A 20276-nucleotide genomic window follows, 5' to 3' on the forward strand; every position below is an offset into this window, starting at 1 on the left:
CAATACAATACAAGGACCCGCTCTGCAGCATACAGAATACAGATACAATACAATACAAGGACCCGCTCTGCAGCATACAGATACAATACAATACAATACAAGGACCCGCTCTGCAGCATACAGATACAATACAATACAATACAAGGACCCGCTCTGCAGCATACAGAATACAGATACAATACAATACAAGGACCCGCTCTGCAGCATACAGATACAATACAATACAATACAAGACAACAAGGACCCGCTCTGCAGCATACAGCATACAGATACAATACAATACAAGACAGTACACAATACAAGACAACAAAGGCACACAGTGACCCGTACAACATGAAGAAAAAAACACACACCAACATACCTAGTGCATAGAAAAAAACATCACCTCATAACCTTCGACCCCCTACCCTGTCTGCCCTCTGCAAGGACACTGTTGAGGAGTGTGATTGACAGAGGGACAAAGGAACGCTTGTACTTTGCTTGCATTTGCACGCATGGACCTCGTATCTCCTACCTGATGGCATTAGCCGATACTCAGGGTATAATACATGGGAGGGGTCAGACACAATGATCTGTTATCCAGCTGGTTCTACCTGACTGACTCCCATGGCCCCCCTCTTCATCATCACAAAACTGCCACGCTGTTGCTCTCTGGGAGACCAATGCCGCCCGCGTCCTCAGGGGTGGGGTGGGGGGGGGGTTATTTACTGCTAAGTGCATTATCAAATGCATCTCCAGGAAGGAGCCCACGCGCTCTGAATGTCTTCCCCAGTGCAGGTCTGCAGGATGACAACAACATCCAGGGAATGCAATTCGGCTTTCTCTGAAATAAAACTGCAGGAGCAGATTTTTAGCCTCATTTTGTCACTATAGTGTCTGTAATTATTGATGCTGGGGACAGTATGGGTACAAGTCTGTTTTGTTTTGTTTTTTGTTTTTTTTAGTTTTCCCATTTCTGTGGAATAAGCCGTATCCAGAATTTTCATTATATTAACCCATTTTAGGCGGGAACCCCTTTTGGTGTTAGCATTACGTTATGCTTTAGCTATTTAAAAATAGCAGATCTACAAGCTCATAGCGCGCCACCGAGTGGCGCGCTAAGAGCTTGTAGGTCTGCTATTTTTTGAAAAATCGACTGACATAGAAGACATTTTTTTTAATCTGATCTCAGGTCAGAATGGAAAACTGTCACACAGTAATCTGACGTGCATAGCAAAACCTCATCGATGTCATATTGGTGTCTTTCTCCACTAAAATAACTTCAATCAATCGTAACCCCCTGACTGAGCCTCATTATTAGAGTGGAAAACACATCCAGTGATTAATTTCCATGTTGCTTTCACAATGGGAGGGATATAATGCTACACAGGCCAAGGAAGGACATTTTGCAATTTCACTCTATGTTAAAAACAGCTTGGAAATGTGCATTAGGGAAAACACTGTGTGTGCCACGCAGAAACATCTGTCTTGGCCTGTGGCAAAAAACAACAACAACGAAGAAACCTCCTCCAACTTCATGGCAGAACTCAAGACTATTCTCCCAGCGCTTTATAAAAGGGAAACATGAACTTGCTGGAAATATTTTACGAATCGTACCAAAACACCAACGCTATAGTTGCAGATAAGCTACTTTAAGTGGCACAAAAGAAAATCTTTAAAATCCTTATATAGACCTTGACTGCATTTACTGCTGGGCAAAAAAGTGTGCTGTCTAGTTTGTTTAGCGGCCCTGAAATATTTAGAGAATCTGTCTTTTTTGGCTCACAAACACATCGGATTTGTTATGATTCTCTGAACACCGGCTGGCTGTGGAGGGAACAGAGGAAACTTGCACTTGTTAACTGTGTAGCCCAGTGGTTCCCAAACTTTTTCATGTCAAGGGCCCCCAAATTGACACTTATCAGCCCGTGGACCCCCATTTGAAAACATATACCAGGACCCCCATATAAGAGAAGATTTGTACAGCTCTAGCAGAGATTCTCAACCCGTTTCATTTCAAGGACCCCCAGTTCTACATGTATTAGTCTGTGGACCCCCATTTAGTGGCATTTCTATCTCTGGGACCCCCACTTTATATTGTAAAATCAAAGTTAATTTAACTCTGAGAGTGTCCATTTGGTTCCATTTGTACACTCTCAGAGCTACAGACCCAGTTACAGGTCCAGTTGGTCCCAAACTATCATTTAACTGGGGACCCCCTGGAACTCCCTCAAGGACCCCTGGGGGTCCCCGGACCCCACTTTGGGAACCACTGGTGTAGCGCACTCTGGGACCATTGCTTGCAATGCATAGGCCCTTTAATGTGTTTGTGGGGGAGACGTAGTATGAGTGTGGGGGGTGATAGGCTAACTGATGCAAAAAGGATGACGGTAAGGCCAGAGCAGAGGGCATTCAAGCTGTTGCCTCTGTCACTTTCTCTGCTGGCACCTGTCCTTCCTGTTAAGCCTGATCTGGTATGGTCCATCCATTGTACGTTGCGCGAAAGAAATGAACCGATCTGCAAGCACACAACATCCCACTGCGGATGTGGCCCGGTGGGACCCAGGCTGGCGTTTACGATGAACCATATGAACACTCACCTGTGCTTATTCCTGAGAGCTGAATCACAAAGCTTTTGAAATTTCAATCTTGTGATACTGTACTCACTCACTACTCAGTATCACCGATTCTAACTTGTATGAATCATTTAAAGCTATGTGACAGTTATTGTTGTTGGGTGATTCAGGCCAGCTGAGGTGTGTGAGGAGACAAATAACAAACAGTACTGTAAAGGGAATAGTCTGGGGAACTACATTAATTAATAGAATAGTTAATATAAATAGTACAAAATGTTACCAATAGAAGGTATAAGTAGTAGTAAAGTCAGTCCCTTCAATACTTGTGTACTGACATAGTTTCGAGTTCCTTCATGGCTGCTATCTTCTGAAACTCTGTCTGCAGTTTTGGAAAGTTAAACGTTTGGTTTTAAAATAATTTAAATCCATTGAATTACCAGTCACAACAGTGCCACTTCTGTCTCTCTTTTTTTTTTACTGTATAACAACAGTATCCCTACTTCAATGACCTTTACATCAAGGGCACTGAAACAAGAGGCATTTGGTTCCATTTGTACACTCTCAGAGTTACAGACCCATAACTCCTCAAAAAAAGGACCCTGAGGGGGCTCTCCACTCTCCGGACCCCACTTTGAGAACCACTGGTTTAACTCATCTCCACTCAAGAAGAGCACGAACACATGCTTGTCACATTGCAATGAATTGTTTACTAAATCAATTATTACCTGGTATTCCTCCACACATTGTGAAACATCCCACGTTTTTCAAGAGGTTTACTCTAGTGTCAATACTTTCTTCTCATTTCTTCTTTTTTACAAATATGCGAGAAATGCCATCTCGTGAAAGTTGCATTATAGTTCATAAACTACAGTATGTCCCTGCCTAGGGACTACAGTAAGCAAGACTATTTACATCCATATAGTCCCTATAGGCAGGTAACAAAAACTGAAACATTACAAGTGACGATATAGCCTACAAATACACAAGGAGAAAACATGAAAACATTTTAACATGAGGTTAAAAGTCACAACAGTTCTGGTTTGCCTGGGCCTTAATTGATCCATGTTTGAGTGGAATAGGCTATACTACAGGGCATGTCTGATAGTGGGACATTTTCAAGACTCATCACAGACACAGAGACAGATATGACAAACTATAGTGGCATCGTTAAGTGTCAGCTGCCCTGAACTGCGTGCAGACACTATATATATTACAATGTGTTGTCCAGTCTGGATCAGAGCAAATTATGAGAACAGCGAATATAAACAATAAACATATGTGAGGTCCAAAGTCCATGGAGAAGTTAGCAAATCGTGTTGATGAAATCTAAATCGTGTGTGTGTGTGTGTGTGTGTGTGTGTGTGTGTGTGTGTGTGTGTGTGTGTGTGTGTGTGTGTGTGTGTGTGTGTGTGTGTGTGTGTGTGTGTGTGTGTGCGTGCGTGCGTGCGTGTGTGTGTGCGTGCGTGCGTGCGTGCGTGCGCTTTTCTAAATTCTACTCTCAAAGTGCTCACGAAAGTATCCCACTCAGTCAGTCCGGGAAGTGCAAACAAACATAACATAGCCTTGTATGTGATGTGCCAGTAAATTGCAAAACCCACAAGCCAAGCCTGCCGTCTCTCTCTCACACCAGCAGCATCAATCTTTTTTTGTGTGTTCCTAAACCACTTTACGCAGATTCATGTTACCACCAGACCTTTAAAATACCCCAAACAAACGACATCATTATCAATGTCGTTATTGTAAGTTATTATCATTACTATTATCAACTCCACGGTATAAACTGCATTACTTCATCTACTTTGCAGTCAATGCAGAGTATTCCCACAAAACAAAGCTCGATCTGGGAACTTTTTCCACTGCTTGGCTGGCATGGCTCAAGTTTCTCAAAATTCCCTGCGACTCTGCAACTGGGCCGTTTTCATTTGTGGTGATTTGTGTGATTATAATATCAGATAAACAACTCTAACGTGTACTACTAGGCTACTACAACATTCCATGTACGGGGTGAGGCAGCAAAGCCACGCAAAAAAGTTCCTTCGTTGCTTACCTTTCTTTTCCGGCAGAACACACGAGCCGAGGGAGAGCAGAGAGGTGAGAGTGATCCAGAGTTGGAACGGTAGTGTTGCCATTATGTTTTCAAAGCCGTTTATCGTTCTTCTTTCGCCAACTAAATGAAAATGTGTCATTCCATACTAGCAAAAATCACGATATTCCGCTATTTTAAAAATGATACGTTGACTTTTCGCAAAAGTAAATGGACTTTCTTGTTCGTTCCTGGAAACTCTTAACTTTGACGGACAGCTCCTCCTCTCTCTCGCTTGTGCTCAACAGTCCGAGCCACTGGTGGGAGAAACCATCGGATCTTCTGACGTCATCAGATGGGAGGATTGATTCATTTCTGAAGCATCTTCAGGTGCGTTTCCATGGTGAATGTTTAAGTGCAACATATTGCATATTCATTTTGTGCAAATAGCACATGAATAATGATTACTGCAGAAGTGGCGTTGATGGTTAGATTAGCATCCTGAAAATGGCCAAAAATGGCCCAGAACAAACACTAAAGATACATTTTGTATAGGCTACGCAATGTAAAATATCCCATAAAGAATATTTCTCATCAGAATATATTTAAGTACTTACAGCAATAAATGGCAACTTGAGAGAGCTGTCATAGCGGGGGGCAAAATCGGTGAAAAATGTATTTAAAAGATATTCCTAATAAAATAATTATGGAGCTGGGAACTTCTCCTAAACATGGGTGAAATTCACACACCTGCAATACAATTATACAATTGTATTGCAATTCAATACACCTGCCTGTAGATAAAACAAGGGATGTGGGCAAGGAAACAAACCTATACCTTCTATGATGTCACTGAGCATCATGAAGGTACAGAAAGACTCACCCACCTCAGACATCAGCAACATTATGATGTATGAAGATTACAAAACATATAATATAATTGGCTGAATGAAAAGCACCCGTTCCTGGTTAAGAAAGGTTAAGAAAAAACAACCCTGAAACCATCACAATAAGCTTGATCAGTGATGCGGTCCATCTTGAGCGGGTAAATTAGTGTTTTTTTACAGATAACATTTTGATAAACCAGGCAAACTGTTCTACATTTGGCTGGATTTTGCACCCTCCTCTCTGTCTTGTTGACTTGCATCAACAAGACATCATGTACGGGGGTGGACAACAATTCTCAGCATTAGTGTCAAATGCAACTTAATCTCCCAAGACAGATGTTTTTAACCCGAATGGGTTCCCAGATTGCTTGTGCATTAAATAGACAAAATGTCCAGACTGTTGACTGAGTGACGGTCCGATTGGAGATGTCCAAATGGATGTCGTGCTTGTTTGAATGTGTGTTGCTGTGTGCACAGATCAGACTGTACGGGGACGGGAGTGATAGAAATCATTTTTCACACTGGTCTTTTATCTCGTTACTGCAGCCTAATGGCTCAGCAAATTGTCTTTGAGGAAGAGGATATTATATTAAATGAAATTACAGCCATTCTCCACGCAAAGGCAATTACCTAATGTGAATATAACCTTTCACATGAGACAAAACAATGGGCTATTTTAAGCCCATTGGGGCTGTGTTGTAACTGTCAGTCTGATCGCCCCTCCGGTCCATCAAACGTAGAAATGTCCACGGTATTGCCATTTGGATGAGTCACTGCAAGGCACATGATCCTGATGGTGTACCATTAGTAAGTTAGGCATGACTAAATCATTCAGATCTCAATAATGGGACAAAGAGAGCTCAAGGTTTACATTTTAGTTAAAGTCGTATTCCAGCTTCCGGTCAGAGTCGTGACTTTAGAGCTTTCTCAATGTTGTGAAATCAACGTTAGGTTAAGGTGCTTCAGCAAAACGATTGACTTTTAACCAAAGCCACATTCCTAAAACTGCAGCCAAATCGACCACATTTAGTATAATGTTGACAGATGCCTTAACCTCACAAATAGCCTACAAGCCTTGTCCTTGTGTATAGTATTACATTGTATAATATAATATATATATATATGTTGTCCACAAACCCACTGCTGTTTACATTGGCCTGCCCAGAGGGCCTCACGCCACAGCTGTCTGTCAGCTAAGCAGAAATTCTAAACAAACACACAGTAATAACCAGACCGCCGGGAATTCTTCAGAGTGAGAGGCACAGAGCAATAGAGAAGAGTGATGAATGCTACTGGCTGGCTGTGTACACACAACACGTCCCACCTTGCAGTGATTTGATCCTTTCAATTAGGGACTGTAGTCTACTCATCAGCTTTCTAGTAAGCATATTCTATGGAGTAAACTCCATAGAATGCTTAAGGGGGAAAGCTATATATGCTATGCTGTCTCTCCCTCTGAAAACACATTATAGTGGGAGGGTACTCATTATTCTTTTATCCACACATTGCAGCTTTAATACTTGAGTTTTTGAGGGGCACTCCTATATCCAGATTTTGGTGTGTGTGCACAAAGTTTGTCCCACACAAACATTAAATTGTCATAGTGTCTGAGTAAATACTAGACACAGTGTCTATTTTACGTCATAGTGTCTGAGCAAATAGACACAGTGTCTATTTTACGTCATGATTTACGATGATAAGAGCACCCCTCACTTCACACGGGTGTGATTTTTTAATCTATATTTAGGATTTTTTAAATGACAAGCTTCAAGCTCACAAGACGGCACATATTATAGCAACGCATTGTGATCTTGTATTTTTGAGAGGAGAATAAATAAATCTTGTAACATTTTGAAATGTTTGCCTATGCACAAAATAGAGATTTCAGGGTGAAAGTGGACTGGTTAGTGAAAGCCAAGCAACTTATTTGCACATCCATCAGGGCAATGTCATTTTGATCAACTCATGTTTGAACAAGGAGTCAATTAAGTGGTTCAGTGAAGCGGAAAGGTGATGTGTCCATTTCACGGGGAGAGGATCAACCAATTGTTCCCTTCAAGGTCTCTCTCCGATCTGCATGACAGGGCCCAGATGGACCAGCTAAATCTCAGCAATATGCACATTTTAGGAAAACATTAATAGGAAGACATCAGCCCCAAGCCCTCCCATCATCTCCATCTCTCATACAGTACATACTGTACGTGTCAAGCATGTCCTTTGTCGAGCGACATGTTGCACTGTATTATCAAATGAAAAACTTGTCTTTTTTTTTATTCTTTTTGTCGAGCAACGCCGCCACGCAACGAGTATAACTTCATTAAGCTTCAGATGAAGGGGACATAATAGTGAAGGGGGAGGAAAACTCGCCATATGGCATCATGTAGGATCTGCTGTCACTCTAAGGCATGGATGGCATCTGCTGCACTAGTGGTCCAAACATCACACAACACATGACACCATTCGTGCTTTCGGGAGTTAGAACTGACATGATACAAGTCCACAACGGCACCACTGAACTTGGCCTGCTGTTTTGAACGGCCAGTTTTTGTTCCAAAACGACATATGAGCCATTTGGAAAATGTGACACCTAGGAAATTAGGTCATGTTTTTCAAAGATAAAGAGAAACATAACTCTTATTATGTTGTCAAATGAACCAGGCCTCTGTGCTGAAGAGGCTTCTTCATAGTGGTTGAAAAGTACTACAATTGATTACTTAAGTATGAATACTGCAATGTACAAAAAGTAAAATATTTGCCTCTGAGATGTAAACTAAAAGTACCTCAAAATTGTACCTTAGTACTGTACTTGAGTAAATTATACTTTCCACCACTGCTTACATTTTATTTTTCAGAAATTGGGTAGGCCTATATAATTTTAGAAATCAACAGTTGAGATTGCCTGTTTTTAAATCCAGGCACTGAGATCTCTGCTGATATGAGAGATACAAGTTGGATTAGATGTAACTGAGTCCATGTACTCAAAGGCAAAGCTTTAATGATATCTTGCTCAACCCTGTGTTCAGTGGCACAATTGAAAGGCCTCAGGCGTTTTTAAACAAACCGTCAAATAACAATTAATTAGGCATAATTAGAGAACCAAGCAAGATTACCTGGTCTTTTACCATCTGCTCTGCTCAAGGCAATTTTCCTGTAGCTACGTTCACACGGCAAAATCAAATATTTGAACGGACAAAGGGGAATCATGCATTATATGACTGAGTGCATTTCCATGTTCTTAAGCCCCCCCCCCCCCCCCACACACACACACACACACACACACACACACACACACACACACATTTGAAGGAAAATATGTTTTACTTTTAATGCTGCTGCTGAAGATAAATTGGAAAAATAACTCACTGTGTTGCAGCTTGAGACCTTTGGGTATATTTTCATGACTATAATAGGGCATTTATAGTTTTACATCTCTCTCAAGTCATCAGTCACACTCTGTCTGTCTGTCTGTCTGTCTGTCTGTCTGTCTGTCTGTCTGTCTGTCTGTCTGTCTGTCTTGTCTCTATCAGTCTCTGTACACAAATACATACACACAGAGACAATTTTGATCTCCTTGGCAAATGAGCATGATAAAACATGTGCATGTTTGATGTGTCTTACTGTGCTGTGTGTTTCACCTACTTATTTTTCCTGCATGGTCTCTTGGCCAATATTCACTTGCCAGAGCATGTGGTCTCCATGGCAGCCATTGGGTTATACAGTAAACACCTCCAGGTAAATGAATGAATGTTTTAATCCAATAGGAATCCCTTTTCCCGACTCTATACCAGTCACATCCTGTTGGTACAATCCACAGGACAGATAGTTCTCAATCGGGAGTCAGCCAGGTGATTTTTACGTTTTGGAGAATTTCGGCTTACATTTTGCTATCCATTTATTGGGGCAGGAGAGTGTCTTTATACACAGTGAAGCCTACATCAAATCAAATCAAACTTTATTTCTAGAGCACATTTACAAAGACCAGAAGGTCAACCAAAGTGCTGTACACGATCATGAGGCAAACATACAATCAACACAAAGTAGCATAGCAAAACAAAATTAAAGCAACACAAACAGTACACAGGTTAATTAGGTCAAACATTGAAAGCCAGGGTGAACATGGGTTTTAAGTAAAGACTTAAAGGCCTCTAAGGAGTGAGCAGACTTGAAAGTGGAGACAGTTTGTGGGGAGACATATTGTGCTGACATAAGTACTTTTATTGGCTGGTTTAACCATTAATACTGGCTTGGTTAATTGTATTATCTTTATTTATTACACAGGATGAATTGGTTTATTTTTGCACACCAAAATGTCAAGAGGTGAATATAAAGGTGGGCTAATATAAAATCTGCTGAGGAACTGCTGAATTGCAGTGATATGCAAGCATGCACGGTGGAGTGTTTACAGGATCTGTACAGAATATTTCACTGACTTTATGCATGTAGTCTATATGACATATTTGATTTTATGTCAGAAATAAATCAATTGATAGACATATAGCTTATACATATGCATGAAGCATGCACGCCAAAATGAGCTTTTTTGTCATTTAGAAGACGCTCTTAATCCAGAGCGATTTACTGTAAACAGGAAAATACAACATCAAATGCATAGAAATAGTATAGGGCGGCTATATCTGGATCATCAGTAAACCAGGAACCTATCATCGGTCTAAACTGTGTCAGGCTACTATTATGTTCATTATACACGTATTAATGTGAACGTATGTCTGCTGTTTATAGAGTGATGTTATGTTATAGGCCTACTGTAAAGGATGGAGCATGATGGTCTGCCGTCGGTAGAACACTGCCATCTTGTGGTATGATTGCGTCATGTACTGTAAAACGGCGTAGGCCTGCTCTGTGTCTTTTCAGGAGTTCATTCATATTGACAAATTACTATAGTGTTGTGATATATTCGAATAGGCCATGCATATTTAGTTTTCCCTGGTCTAATTCGTTTTTTGCCAGTTCACTAAATTAGAGCTGTGCAGATAATGTCGGATGCCTGATGATTAATTCACAGGGTAATCCTTCAATTAATCAAATTATACATTGGGGTCATAATTGGACGCAGTATGCTGTAGCTATATATTCTTATTCGTTTATATTCACATATTCTAGGTCATGTGTTAAAATGTTTCAGCACAAATAATGTGGATTAATTTTCGAATGTTGCATAATGTGGCATAATGGAGAAGAATAGCCTATATTCTACCATAAGTAGCCTAGTATTCATCATCCAAATAGAGGCTAGGCTATACTCTATAGTATAATAATCGCGTGAGCTATATTAGATCAAAAATGATTGTGTGGAGTCAGCTGAGCTGAGGAACAACAGCGCATATATCTCGGCGCATATTGTGTAGCAGCATAGCACTTTGCTTGTGATGCTGCTGCCAAGAGGCTTTGCGCTGCGTGCGAGAAATCAAAGCGCAGGCGTCGAGTACAGACGGATATCTTGCGCAGACTAGCCTTACTGTACATGGCCATTGATGCTGCTGGGTAGATGTAGCCCGTGATGTAAATCAGAATGGCGAGGGTGGCGGATCTAATATGCTACAGTATGAGTATCTCAGCTTGACATCCCACCATACATTTATGTCATCGGGAATTCTACCAGACACTATAGGGGTAGGTTTTCGGCGCGGCGCGTCTCCGAATTTGCCTTCACAGCATCTCGCCTGCCGATGGTTTTCATTTGACAAATAATAATACAGAGTCAAAATTCAGACGCGGGCGGGTTCTTCTAATAACCACTTGGAGAAAAACGGGTCATTAATTATGACCTTAGTATCCTCCAGTAAAAGAAAACCAGCGGATTATTTTTACGCAGCAGCATTCTGCTTGCATCTTTTGCTTTGGGTCTCGTGTGCCGTTTCCGAGGAGGAGCACCACCACCATCAGTTGTTCAGCGTAGAGGTAAGATAAATGGCCTTCGCCCGTTCGCTGTGCATCATAATATGTGACCGTGCTTGCTCTCTCCCTCTCTCTCTCTCTCTCTCTCTCTCAGCTCCCTGTGCAGGGCTGTGCTCTCTATAGCCTATAGCCTACGTGGGAAAACAACATGATCTTACACAATTAGAGAGCGAGATAACATTAGAGAGAGTGGACCCTGCATTATGCATATACACACTATGCAGGCAATGGCATCTAAATGACTAGGAGGACCTTTCTTGTACAATGAAAACGGCATTCCAAGGAACAAGGACGGATGCTCATGATTACACTGCGGTCTGTATGAGCTGAACTGATCCAGCCCCATGTCTGTGTCTGATATCCTTATGGCACTGAGTGTCCATTTCAATGGTCAGTGTGTGGGTAATAATCTGGGGTATATCATAATATTTTGATTTAGACATTCTTCATCATCACTTAATTTCCACAAAGTCCAGATAGGTGGCACTGGCACTTTTGTTTGCATGCAGCATTAATAAATGAATAAATGTGGAGAGCCACATTGCAAAAGGATTCAACACATCTTGTACCTTTTTAATTGCTGACTGTCATTATTCATTCTCACCACAGGGACCTCTCCCTTCCCTGGCCAAATTAAAAGGTGCAATTGACTGTCACACATACACACACGCACGCGCGCACATGCACACACACACACACACACACACACACACACACACACACACACACACACACACACGCATGCACGCATGCACGCACGCACGCACACACACACACACACACACACACACACACACACACACACACACACACACACACACACACACACACACACACCATTTCATAGCTCAATGACATTTTTGCTTCTAGATCTGTGCTTTTGAACAAACAGCACACAGATAATACACCCACACAGGAGGAGAGAGAGGGGGAGAGTAGAGTAAACAAGGCGTTTAGCTCAGCAGAAAGCAGCACAGGAGAAGGGGATGCTGAGAGGAGAGAGCTAGTGGTATTAGCTAGCCGGAGCATCTCGACGTGGGCTTGTGATGATGATGATGGGGAGCCAGCTGGTTGACGTGAAGAAAGCTTTGGATAATGTGAACATGCACCTTGTGACTGACAATGACCCTGACAACAACAACAGCAGCCTGTCAGCCTATCTATATCCCGCTGCTTTCTTTGTGAGGCTGAGTTGGCTTTGTTGAACCTTGCCTGTCCCTATATTCTGGGGTGAACGTTCAGAGAAAACAGCAGATCAACATGCCATTTTCGTCAAAGTGTATTTGGTGTAGAGAGAAAAGAGGAGGGGCCCCTTAATAGAGTAGAGTAGACCCTTTGGGGGAGTCTGGAGTACCGGTATGTAGGTGAAGTATTCTGGGGGAAACATTAACCAAGAAATAGCCGATCTACAAGCATGCAACGCCTTGTGAGCTGGTAGAGGACTCAGATAGTCGGGTGCAATTGTTCCCAAGACATCGTCATCAAATAAACTGTGAGAGTCTGCATATGAATGAAAGAGTATTCTCTCAGTCCTAAATCATACAGGGCAGCAGGTGCAGCACATAATTGTCCTCGTTAAGTGTCTCGTGAAATCTCTCGACCATTTTATTCAAGCAGTGACCCAAAGTTGAAGTGCATCATTAAGAAGAAGCCCGGCCTATTCCCATTGCCATGTGGCTGCAATGACCCTTTCACACTTGACAACATAAACATTTTGAAATGGTTCCGAAGTGTATTTCCTGTTAGTTTGTGAATATGAATATCAGCAGCGGGACCGGAAGTCCGGTAATAAACTTGGACCCAAGCTGTTCCCTAGCAACGCAATTCCATTGACGTCTATTCTGCTAATGACTACGTCTGCAATTCTAATACAGTACAAATATGTACATATTTTAAATCAGTGAATCTTTGTTGCCTCTTGTTACATGCACAGTAAATAAGTGACCGCATTTATTTTCTGTACCTTGACCAATAATTGATAATGGTTCATACAATCAGAACTACAGGTAATGGGAAGGCATTATAATTAAATGTGAATGACTTTGCCCCCCCCCCCCCCCCCCCACACACACACACACACACACACACACACACACACACACACACACACACACACACACACACACACACACACATTATAGAGAAGCTATGGGTTCAAGTGGTTAATACCATTACACCAAGTATACAGGATCAATAACAGGAACTCATTCTTAACTCATTCGCAGGAATGGCTACAGAAATACGGCTATCTTCCGCACACAGACCCCCGGTCTATCCTGCGCTCGGTCCAAACCGTGCACACGGCTATTGCAGCCATGCAGCAAATCTATGGTCTCAATGTCACCGGGACGCTGGATGATAACACCAAGGAGTGAGTATACTGTATATACACACGTGCTCTGTTTAATACATGCATAGGCACAAACACAAACACTGTACAGACCAGGCCGTTGGTTGGTGCAGCATGTCTGTTGGTGAAATTGCATGGAGACACATGCACAGGCATGCACGCACGCGCACGCACGCACACAGACAGACACACACACGTCACTATTTGGATGGGGAAAGTAATGTCACTTAATATTTGAGGGCGGAGGGGGGGGTTTAAAAACAGGCTCTGTTTTCAATATGAATGAAACTAAACTTAAGTCACCTGAATGAATGAATAGCATCTGCCACCATCACCTCACCACCCAGTTTACGCCGAACCAGCCCCGATATAGCCCAGCCTTATTAACGGTTTTCATTCTTCCTCTTTTTGCATAATGACATAGCGACATCACACTGAGGTGAGACTCACTTTCACGCTCCCAACATGGCTTGTTGTTGTGCTTAGTGAGAAGAACACATTTTCAGTCCAAGTCAGGCCTGGATAATAATAAATAACATGTTTTTTTGGGGTTAGTGAGTCGCGGGCCGTATACAGCCAAGTATGAATCATGCCGGTGACCTGCCCTATTGTGTCAGACCTGAACAAGCACATATTGTGAAGGAGACAGTCAAGAGTAGTCTAGCCACACCACACTCCCTCCTTCAGCTCCTGTCAGGGAAAAAAGTACTTCTCAGAGTGTTTTATGTTGTGATGTGCGCCACCAATAGTCACCAATCTCCTCTCCTCTCCTCTCCTCTCCTCTCCTCTCCTCTCCTCTCCTCTCCTCTCCTCTCCTCTCCTCTCCTCTCCTCTCCTCTCCTCTCCTCTCCTCTCCTCTCCTCTCCTCTCCTCTCCTCTCCTCTCCTCTCCTCTCCTCTCCTCTCCTCTCCCTCCTCATCTTGTCCTCATATCTTCTCTCTCTCTCTCTCTCTCTCCACTGCCCCGTGCCTTTTTCTTATCACCTCCACGTCCTCCCACTCATTAAGTTGGATGCAGAAGCCGCGGTGTGGAGTTCCAGACAAACAAAAGGGTGTCTCGAGGTCACAGAAGCGACGGTACGCGCTAACAGGCCAGAAGTGGCAGCGAACACACATCACCTACAGGTGAGAGATGGGAGATTGTTGTCATAGCGACCAGCTACATCAGCAGTGTCTATTATAGAGGTCTTCGCTCGCAAACGTGTCCATTAATTTACAGCTCTCTCATTTTCTCTCCCCCACCCCTCTCTCTCTCTCTCTCTCTCTCTCGCTCTCTCTCTCTCTCTCGCTTCCTGCTCCCGCTATCATTATCGCCTGGGAACACATCACATGCTATGTGTTGTCATAGAGACTGCACACACTACGCACGTCATATATGTGGGTGCACCAGCACTCTCTCACACACACACACACACACACACACACACACACACACACACACACACACACACACACACACACACACACACACACACACACACACACACACACACACACACACACACGCACTTTCACACATATTCCATTCAGTCAGGTCGTAAATGCCCTTCCTCATTCATCATTCTAAACCAATTCACACACATCACTACAGCGAATGTTTATTTATAGTGCACAGCGTATACTGAAATGACACATGTTTGTAACCCTATTTTATAGTTTTGCGTTTGTCATTCAACATTCCTGGGCATGAATTGAACCAACGGAGAGGAAAAGGGTTTCCAATACAAAAAAGTGTGAACAAATTCCCTTTTGTAAATCATCCGTAATGTTTTTTTTATTTCATTATATTATTACATTCCCATCTTATCGCGCGTGATTAAGCCCCTAGCTCCTAATGGGTTTCTTCGGAGGAAATGATAAAGGATTGCTCGGCCCATACTGGGGAAATTGACAGGTTACACAGCAGCAATGGACGATAACGGCTGTCAATTTATTCAAATCCTCCCTTCCTCTCTGAATTTGAATTGATTGAGCTGCACCCCCCCCCCCCCCCCTCCCCACCAGTGGAATGCCAATCAGTGTTGGGCTTAGGCTGCTGACTCCTTTCTCTCCATGAAAATGAGTTGAGTAGTGAGAGAGAGAGAGAGAGAGAGAGAGAGAGAGAGGAGGGGGGCTGTGTGGGGAGGGGGGGTACGTGACAGAGAGAGATTTCCCCTTCCTCCCCGCCTGCCGGGGACTGATAACGGCAGCGGTGTTAAAAGTTCAGTGAAAAGCTGCTGGGCTTGTAATACGTTTTCTGTGAAGTGAAAACTTTAAAAATATTTTTCCTTTTTTAGTTCCTCCTCGTTCTGAGAAAAAATAAGAAGTTCATTCTGAATGAAAGGGGGTTGTAGTGTGTGTGTGTGTTGGGGGGGTGGGGGGAGTAGGATAAATATTGCGCCTGCTTTATTTCCTGACTCATTTTCATTTTTGTAGTCTTCTTCCCAGTGTTGCTTTCGTCGACTAAAACTAAGACGAAAAATGTTCGTCGACTACCTTTTCCACTGAAGAAAACTAAATGGAAACTAAATTAAAACTATGCTATGGTGACTAAAACTAAGACTAAATATACTGCCAATTTTGTCAACAAATAAAAACTAGACTAAAATGTTAGGAAGGGACTAGTGGACAAGAGATCCAGTATAAGTCATTTTACACTTGGTTGCATGCTGAAAATAGCAGATCTACAAGCTCACGCTGCGACGCGTTGTGAGCTTGTAGATCTGCTATTTTCAGCAAGTGTAAAATAAGTCATTATGACGGCAACAAGGCCCGCAAAAATGCATTTTAGTCGACTAAATCACCTGTAGATTTAGTCGACTAAAATCTTATGACATTTAGTCGACTAAAACTAGACTAACACTAATACATTCCAGGTGACTAAAATGTGACTAAGACTAAATGAAAACTATTCAGGAGACTATGACTAAAACTAAAATAGAAATTTGCTGCCAAAAACAACACTGCTTAGTTCTTCCATGGATGTTGTTGATCAGCAAGTTCGTTCATGGTGGGATTGGTGACTTTGACGAGATGGGAAACGAAATGTCTGTACAGTACAGTACAGTACAGTACAGTACAGTACAGTACAGTACAGTACAGTACAGTACAGTACAGTACAGTACAGTACAGTACAGTACAGTACAGTACAGTACAGTACAGTACATGTTCAGCATCTTCCCAGTCTCTAGAGTCACTTACAGTGTACTGTACAGAAAAGTCCTCGTCAGCATAAATGTATCCATTTGGATACAGACATCTGTATTTGGTCTCCCCGCTCTTCTATTATTGAGACATTTAGATCCCGTGTCTGTGTTTTTCAACTCTGAGTGGTTGGACCTTGGGCCTGACGTCGAAATAAAAAAAAATGTTTCTGAAAAACCTTATGTTTCTGGTGTTAGTGGTGCTCAATATTTCATGTCAAAGACCCCAAACATTATATGTAATATGCCTCCCCCCCCCCCCCCCCCATCTGAAAATATGTAGTTCCAGGGACCTCCCCAGAAGCAAAGATTTGAGTTAAAATGTTCACTCTGTAATAACATATATTCAAAGATTTGAGGCACATTTTCACGATTTTTCAAAAATAGCAGACCTACAAGTTCATAGCGCGGCATGAGCTTGTAGATCTGCTATTTTTCAATAGCAAAATTATAACATAATGCTTTAAAACACCAAAAGGGGTTCCTTTTGGTGTTTGGTGCAGATCTGCATGCAAGCTCACAAAGTGGCACTTTGTGAGAGTCCATGTAGATCGGACAGATCAACTGTAGATATAGTCTATTTTCATTAGTTCTTAAACATTTGTTTTCTAATTTATGGAATTTCTTTAAAAATATATTTGATTTATTCAAGGAAATTACTTATTAAGTTGGCAATTAATTCATGAAAACCCTTGCTTTTTGGGGAATGTTTTTTTTTGGGGGAAAATTATAATAAATACAAACACAATCTAGGAAAGTAAAAACGAAGGGTACCCATAACGATGTGTCCGTGACCCACAAACGTCCGTCCCTCTCAACTGTCTGTCTGTCTGTCTGCGTTGAACCCGTTGAACTACCTCGCGGTAGAAGGGCGCGTTGGCGTCGTCACGCCCTGTTCTTTATAAATAAATAAAGCTCAACAAATCACCCTGGGGATTGTCCACCACTCTGCCTCCGTGCAGTGGCGGAGAATGTACTCCATTTAGTTACTTAAGTAAAAGTATCAATACTCCAATGTAGAATGACTCCGTTACTAAGTAAAAGTCCGGAATTCAAAATTGACTTGAGTAAAAGGACGAAAGTATATTGGCATCAAAATGTACTTAGAGTACCAAAAGTACTGTAGAAAGTATACTCAGAATGTCTCATATCGAGTTTTCAAATGTATAAAATTAGGGGTGCACGATTATGAAATGATGACCGATATCCGATTATTAACAAAGGATCACAATGGAAACTCTTTTTTCCAAGTGTCTGTTTTCAGTTTCACTACTGAATGACTACTTATACTGAATGAAATGAGTACAGAAATTAAATGTAGAATTTAGCCATTGACGGTCACATTATTATTGCGTCATCAATATCGATGAAAATAATCAGCGTTATTTTGAAGCCGATACGATACCGATATGGCCCGATTCCGATACGCTACCGGTTATATTGTGCTTCTCTATATAACATCTTTTGAAAATAGCAGATCTACTAAAAGTACAATATTTGGATTTGAGATGTAGTGGAGTAGAAGAAAAAAGTATTGGAAATTGGAAATACCTCAAAGATTTACTTAACCCATTTTGGGGCGCCTTTTGGTGTTAGCACTATGTTATGCATTAGCTATTGAAAAATAGAAGATCTACAAGCTCATAGCGCGCCACCGAGTGGCGCGCTACGAGCTTGTAGGTCTGCTATTTTTGAAAAATCGAAGAACGACTGACATAGAAACATAGCTTTTTCAGAAAACCATCAGGATGTAGAAGACATTTTTAGAATCTGATCTCAGGTCAGAATGGGTTAAGTAAATGTGCTTAGTTACTTATACCACCACTGCCGCCGGGCGTGCACACAGCTCATCACCTGCTCAGCCGTGACTAACCCCCCCCCCCCCCCCCCCCCCCCCCACGCCCCGCAGCATCAAGAACGTCACGCCGAAGGTGGGGCCCCAGGAGACCCACAGCGCCATCCGGCGGGCCTTCGACGTGTGGCAGGGCGTGACGCCGCTGCGCTTCGAGGCCGTGCCCTACAGCGCCCTGGAGAGCGGCCGGCGCGACGTCGACATCACCATCATCTTCGCCTCGGGCTTCCACGGCGACAGCTCGCCGTTCGACGGCGAGGGCGGCTTCCTCGCCCACGCCTACTTCCCGGGGCCCGGCATCGGGGGCGACACGCACTTCGACTCCGACGAGCCCTGGACCCTGGGGAACCCCAATCACGACGGTACGTGGTATACAGCGCAGGGATGGCTAGGGAGGAATGGGGATTGATTGATTGATTGATTGAATGTCAGAAATGTAAACAGCGCATGGAAGGAACACGTTATTCCAAAGGAACTGGTTGCAAAATCTTAGTGTTTTGCAAATTATTTGGGTTGCCCACTAATGAGCGCCGGCCCACAGGTTGGGAATCATTGATCTTCAGATGGAAAGAAGAGAAGGGTGTGCGTGCGTGCGTGTGAGTGTGCGTGCGTGCGTGCGTGCGTGCGTGAGTGCGTTAGTGTTAGTGTTGGTGGAGACAAAGATCCTGCAAACTGAGATGATATGTGAGAGAGAAGGTGCTATAAGAGGGATAGAAAGAATGCATTAGATGGGAGGGTCAAGCAAGTTATCTTTGCAAGTTGATTTTCATACTGTACTGTCACTGAAATGAATGGAAAACCTCCTCGAAGACCAAACAAACACACAATATGCCACGGCAAATGGTTGGCGCACTGAGAGACAGTGAGAGGTCGTCAATAAAGACAAGCAGGCCAGAACACCGGTATGGTCCTTTAATCAAGTGGGAGGAAGAGGAGGTGGAGAGAGACAGCGGTGGAGGCAAGACAAGTGAAGGACAAGGAGAGAAAGAGAATGAATGGTGCATTTAGTCAGTGAGATAGCAAAGGAACAGGAGAGAGTAGATACGTATATCAGCTAATGGAAAGTATAGATAACGAACAAAGACAGAAGGTTTTGCAGAGCAGGAGGTACGCTGAGAAATAAATAAAAATCAGACCAGTCTGAAGTGAGTGGTGCTGTACTGTACTCGTGCTGTAGTACTGTACTGTACAAGCCCTCCTCCCTGGCCTCTGCGTGTGTGTGTGTGTGTGTGTGTGTGTGTGTGTGTGTGTGTGTGTGTTTTAGGCTGCGCAACAGTGACACTTGGCTGTCTATAGGAGTGGCTAGCACCACTCAAAAATGAAGAATGCAGAAATTGTTTTTATTATTCATATGGAGAGTATATGTTTAGCACTGCATGTGTGTGTCCGTCCGTCCGTGTGTGTGTCCTAATCTCCGGCACCGTTGGCCCAGTCGATGCCAACGACGAACCTCTGCCCTAATTCTTCCACAACAGCCTATTGTAGCGCCACCATGAGGCAGATTTTGCAAAA

General features: G+C 42.8%; 2 protein-coding genes across 2 annotated transcripts in view; one reads left to right on the forward strand and one right to left on the reverse strand.

Annotated features, from left to right (window-relative positions):
* egfra (epidermal growth factor receptor a (erythroblastic leukemia viral (v-erb-b) oncogene homolog, avian)) overlaps nucleotides 1-4872 on the reverse strand; it is a 66253-nt gene extending 61381 nt beyond the window's left edge. Inside the window, exon 1 of the mRNA XM_083781857.1 lies at nucleotides 4603-4872. Within this exon, the coding sequence (XP_083637983.1) occupies nucleotides 4603-4741 (139 nt within the window). The 5' untranslated portion in view covers nucleotides 4742-4872. The remainder of the gene's footprint in view (nucleotides 1-4602) is intronic.
* Nucleotides 4873-11246: 6374 nt separating this feature from the next.
* mmp16b (matrix metallopeptidase 16b (membrane-inserted)) overlaps nucleotides 11247-20276 on the forward strand; it is a gene marked incomplete at both ends in the record, with an annotated part of 28858 nt that continues 19828 nt past the window's right edge. The window contains 4 exons of the mRNA XM_083781858.1: nucleotides 11247-11384; nucleotides 13607-13752; nucleotides 14739-14855; nucleotides 18822-19126. Coding sequence (XP_083637984.1) covers nucleotides 11247-11384; nucleotides 13607-13752; nucleotides 14739-14855; nucleotides 18822-19126 — 706 coding nt within the window. The remainder of the gene's footprint in view (nucleotides 11385-13606; nucleotides 13753-14738; nucleotides 14856-18821; nucleotides 19127-20276) is intronic.

Source organism: Protomyctophum parallelum (genome assembly GCF_964188405.1).
Source record: "Protomyctophum parallelum genome assembly, chromosome: 14".
Classification (NCBI taxonomy): domain Eukaryota; kingdom Metazoa; phylum Chordata; class Actinopteri; order Myctophiformes; family Myctophidae; genus Protomyctophum; species Protomyctophum parallelum.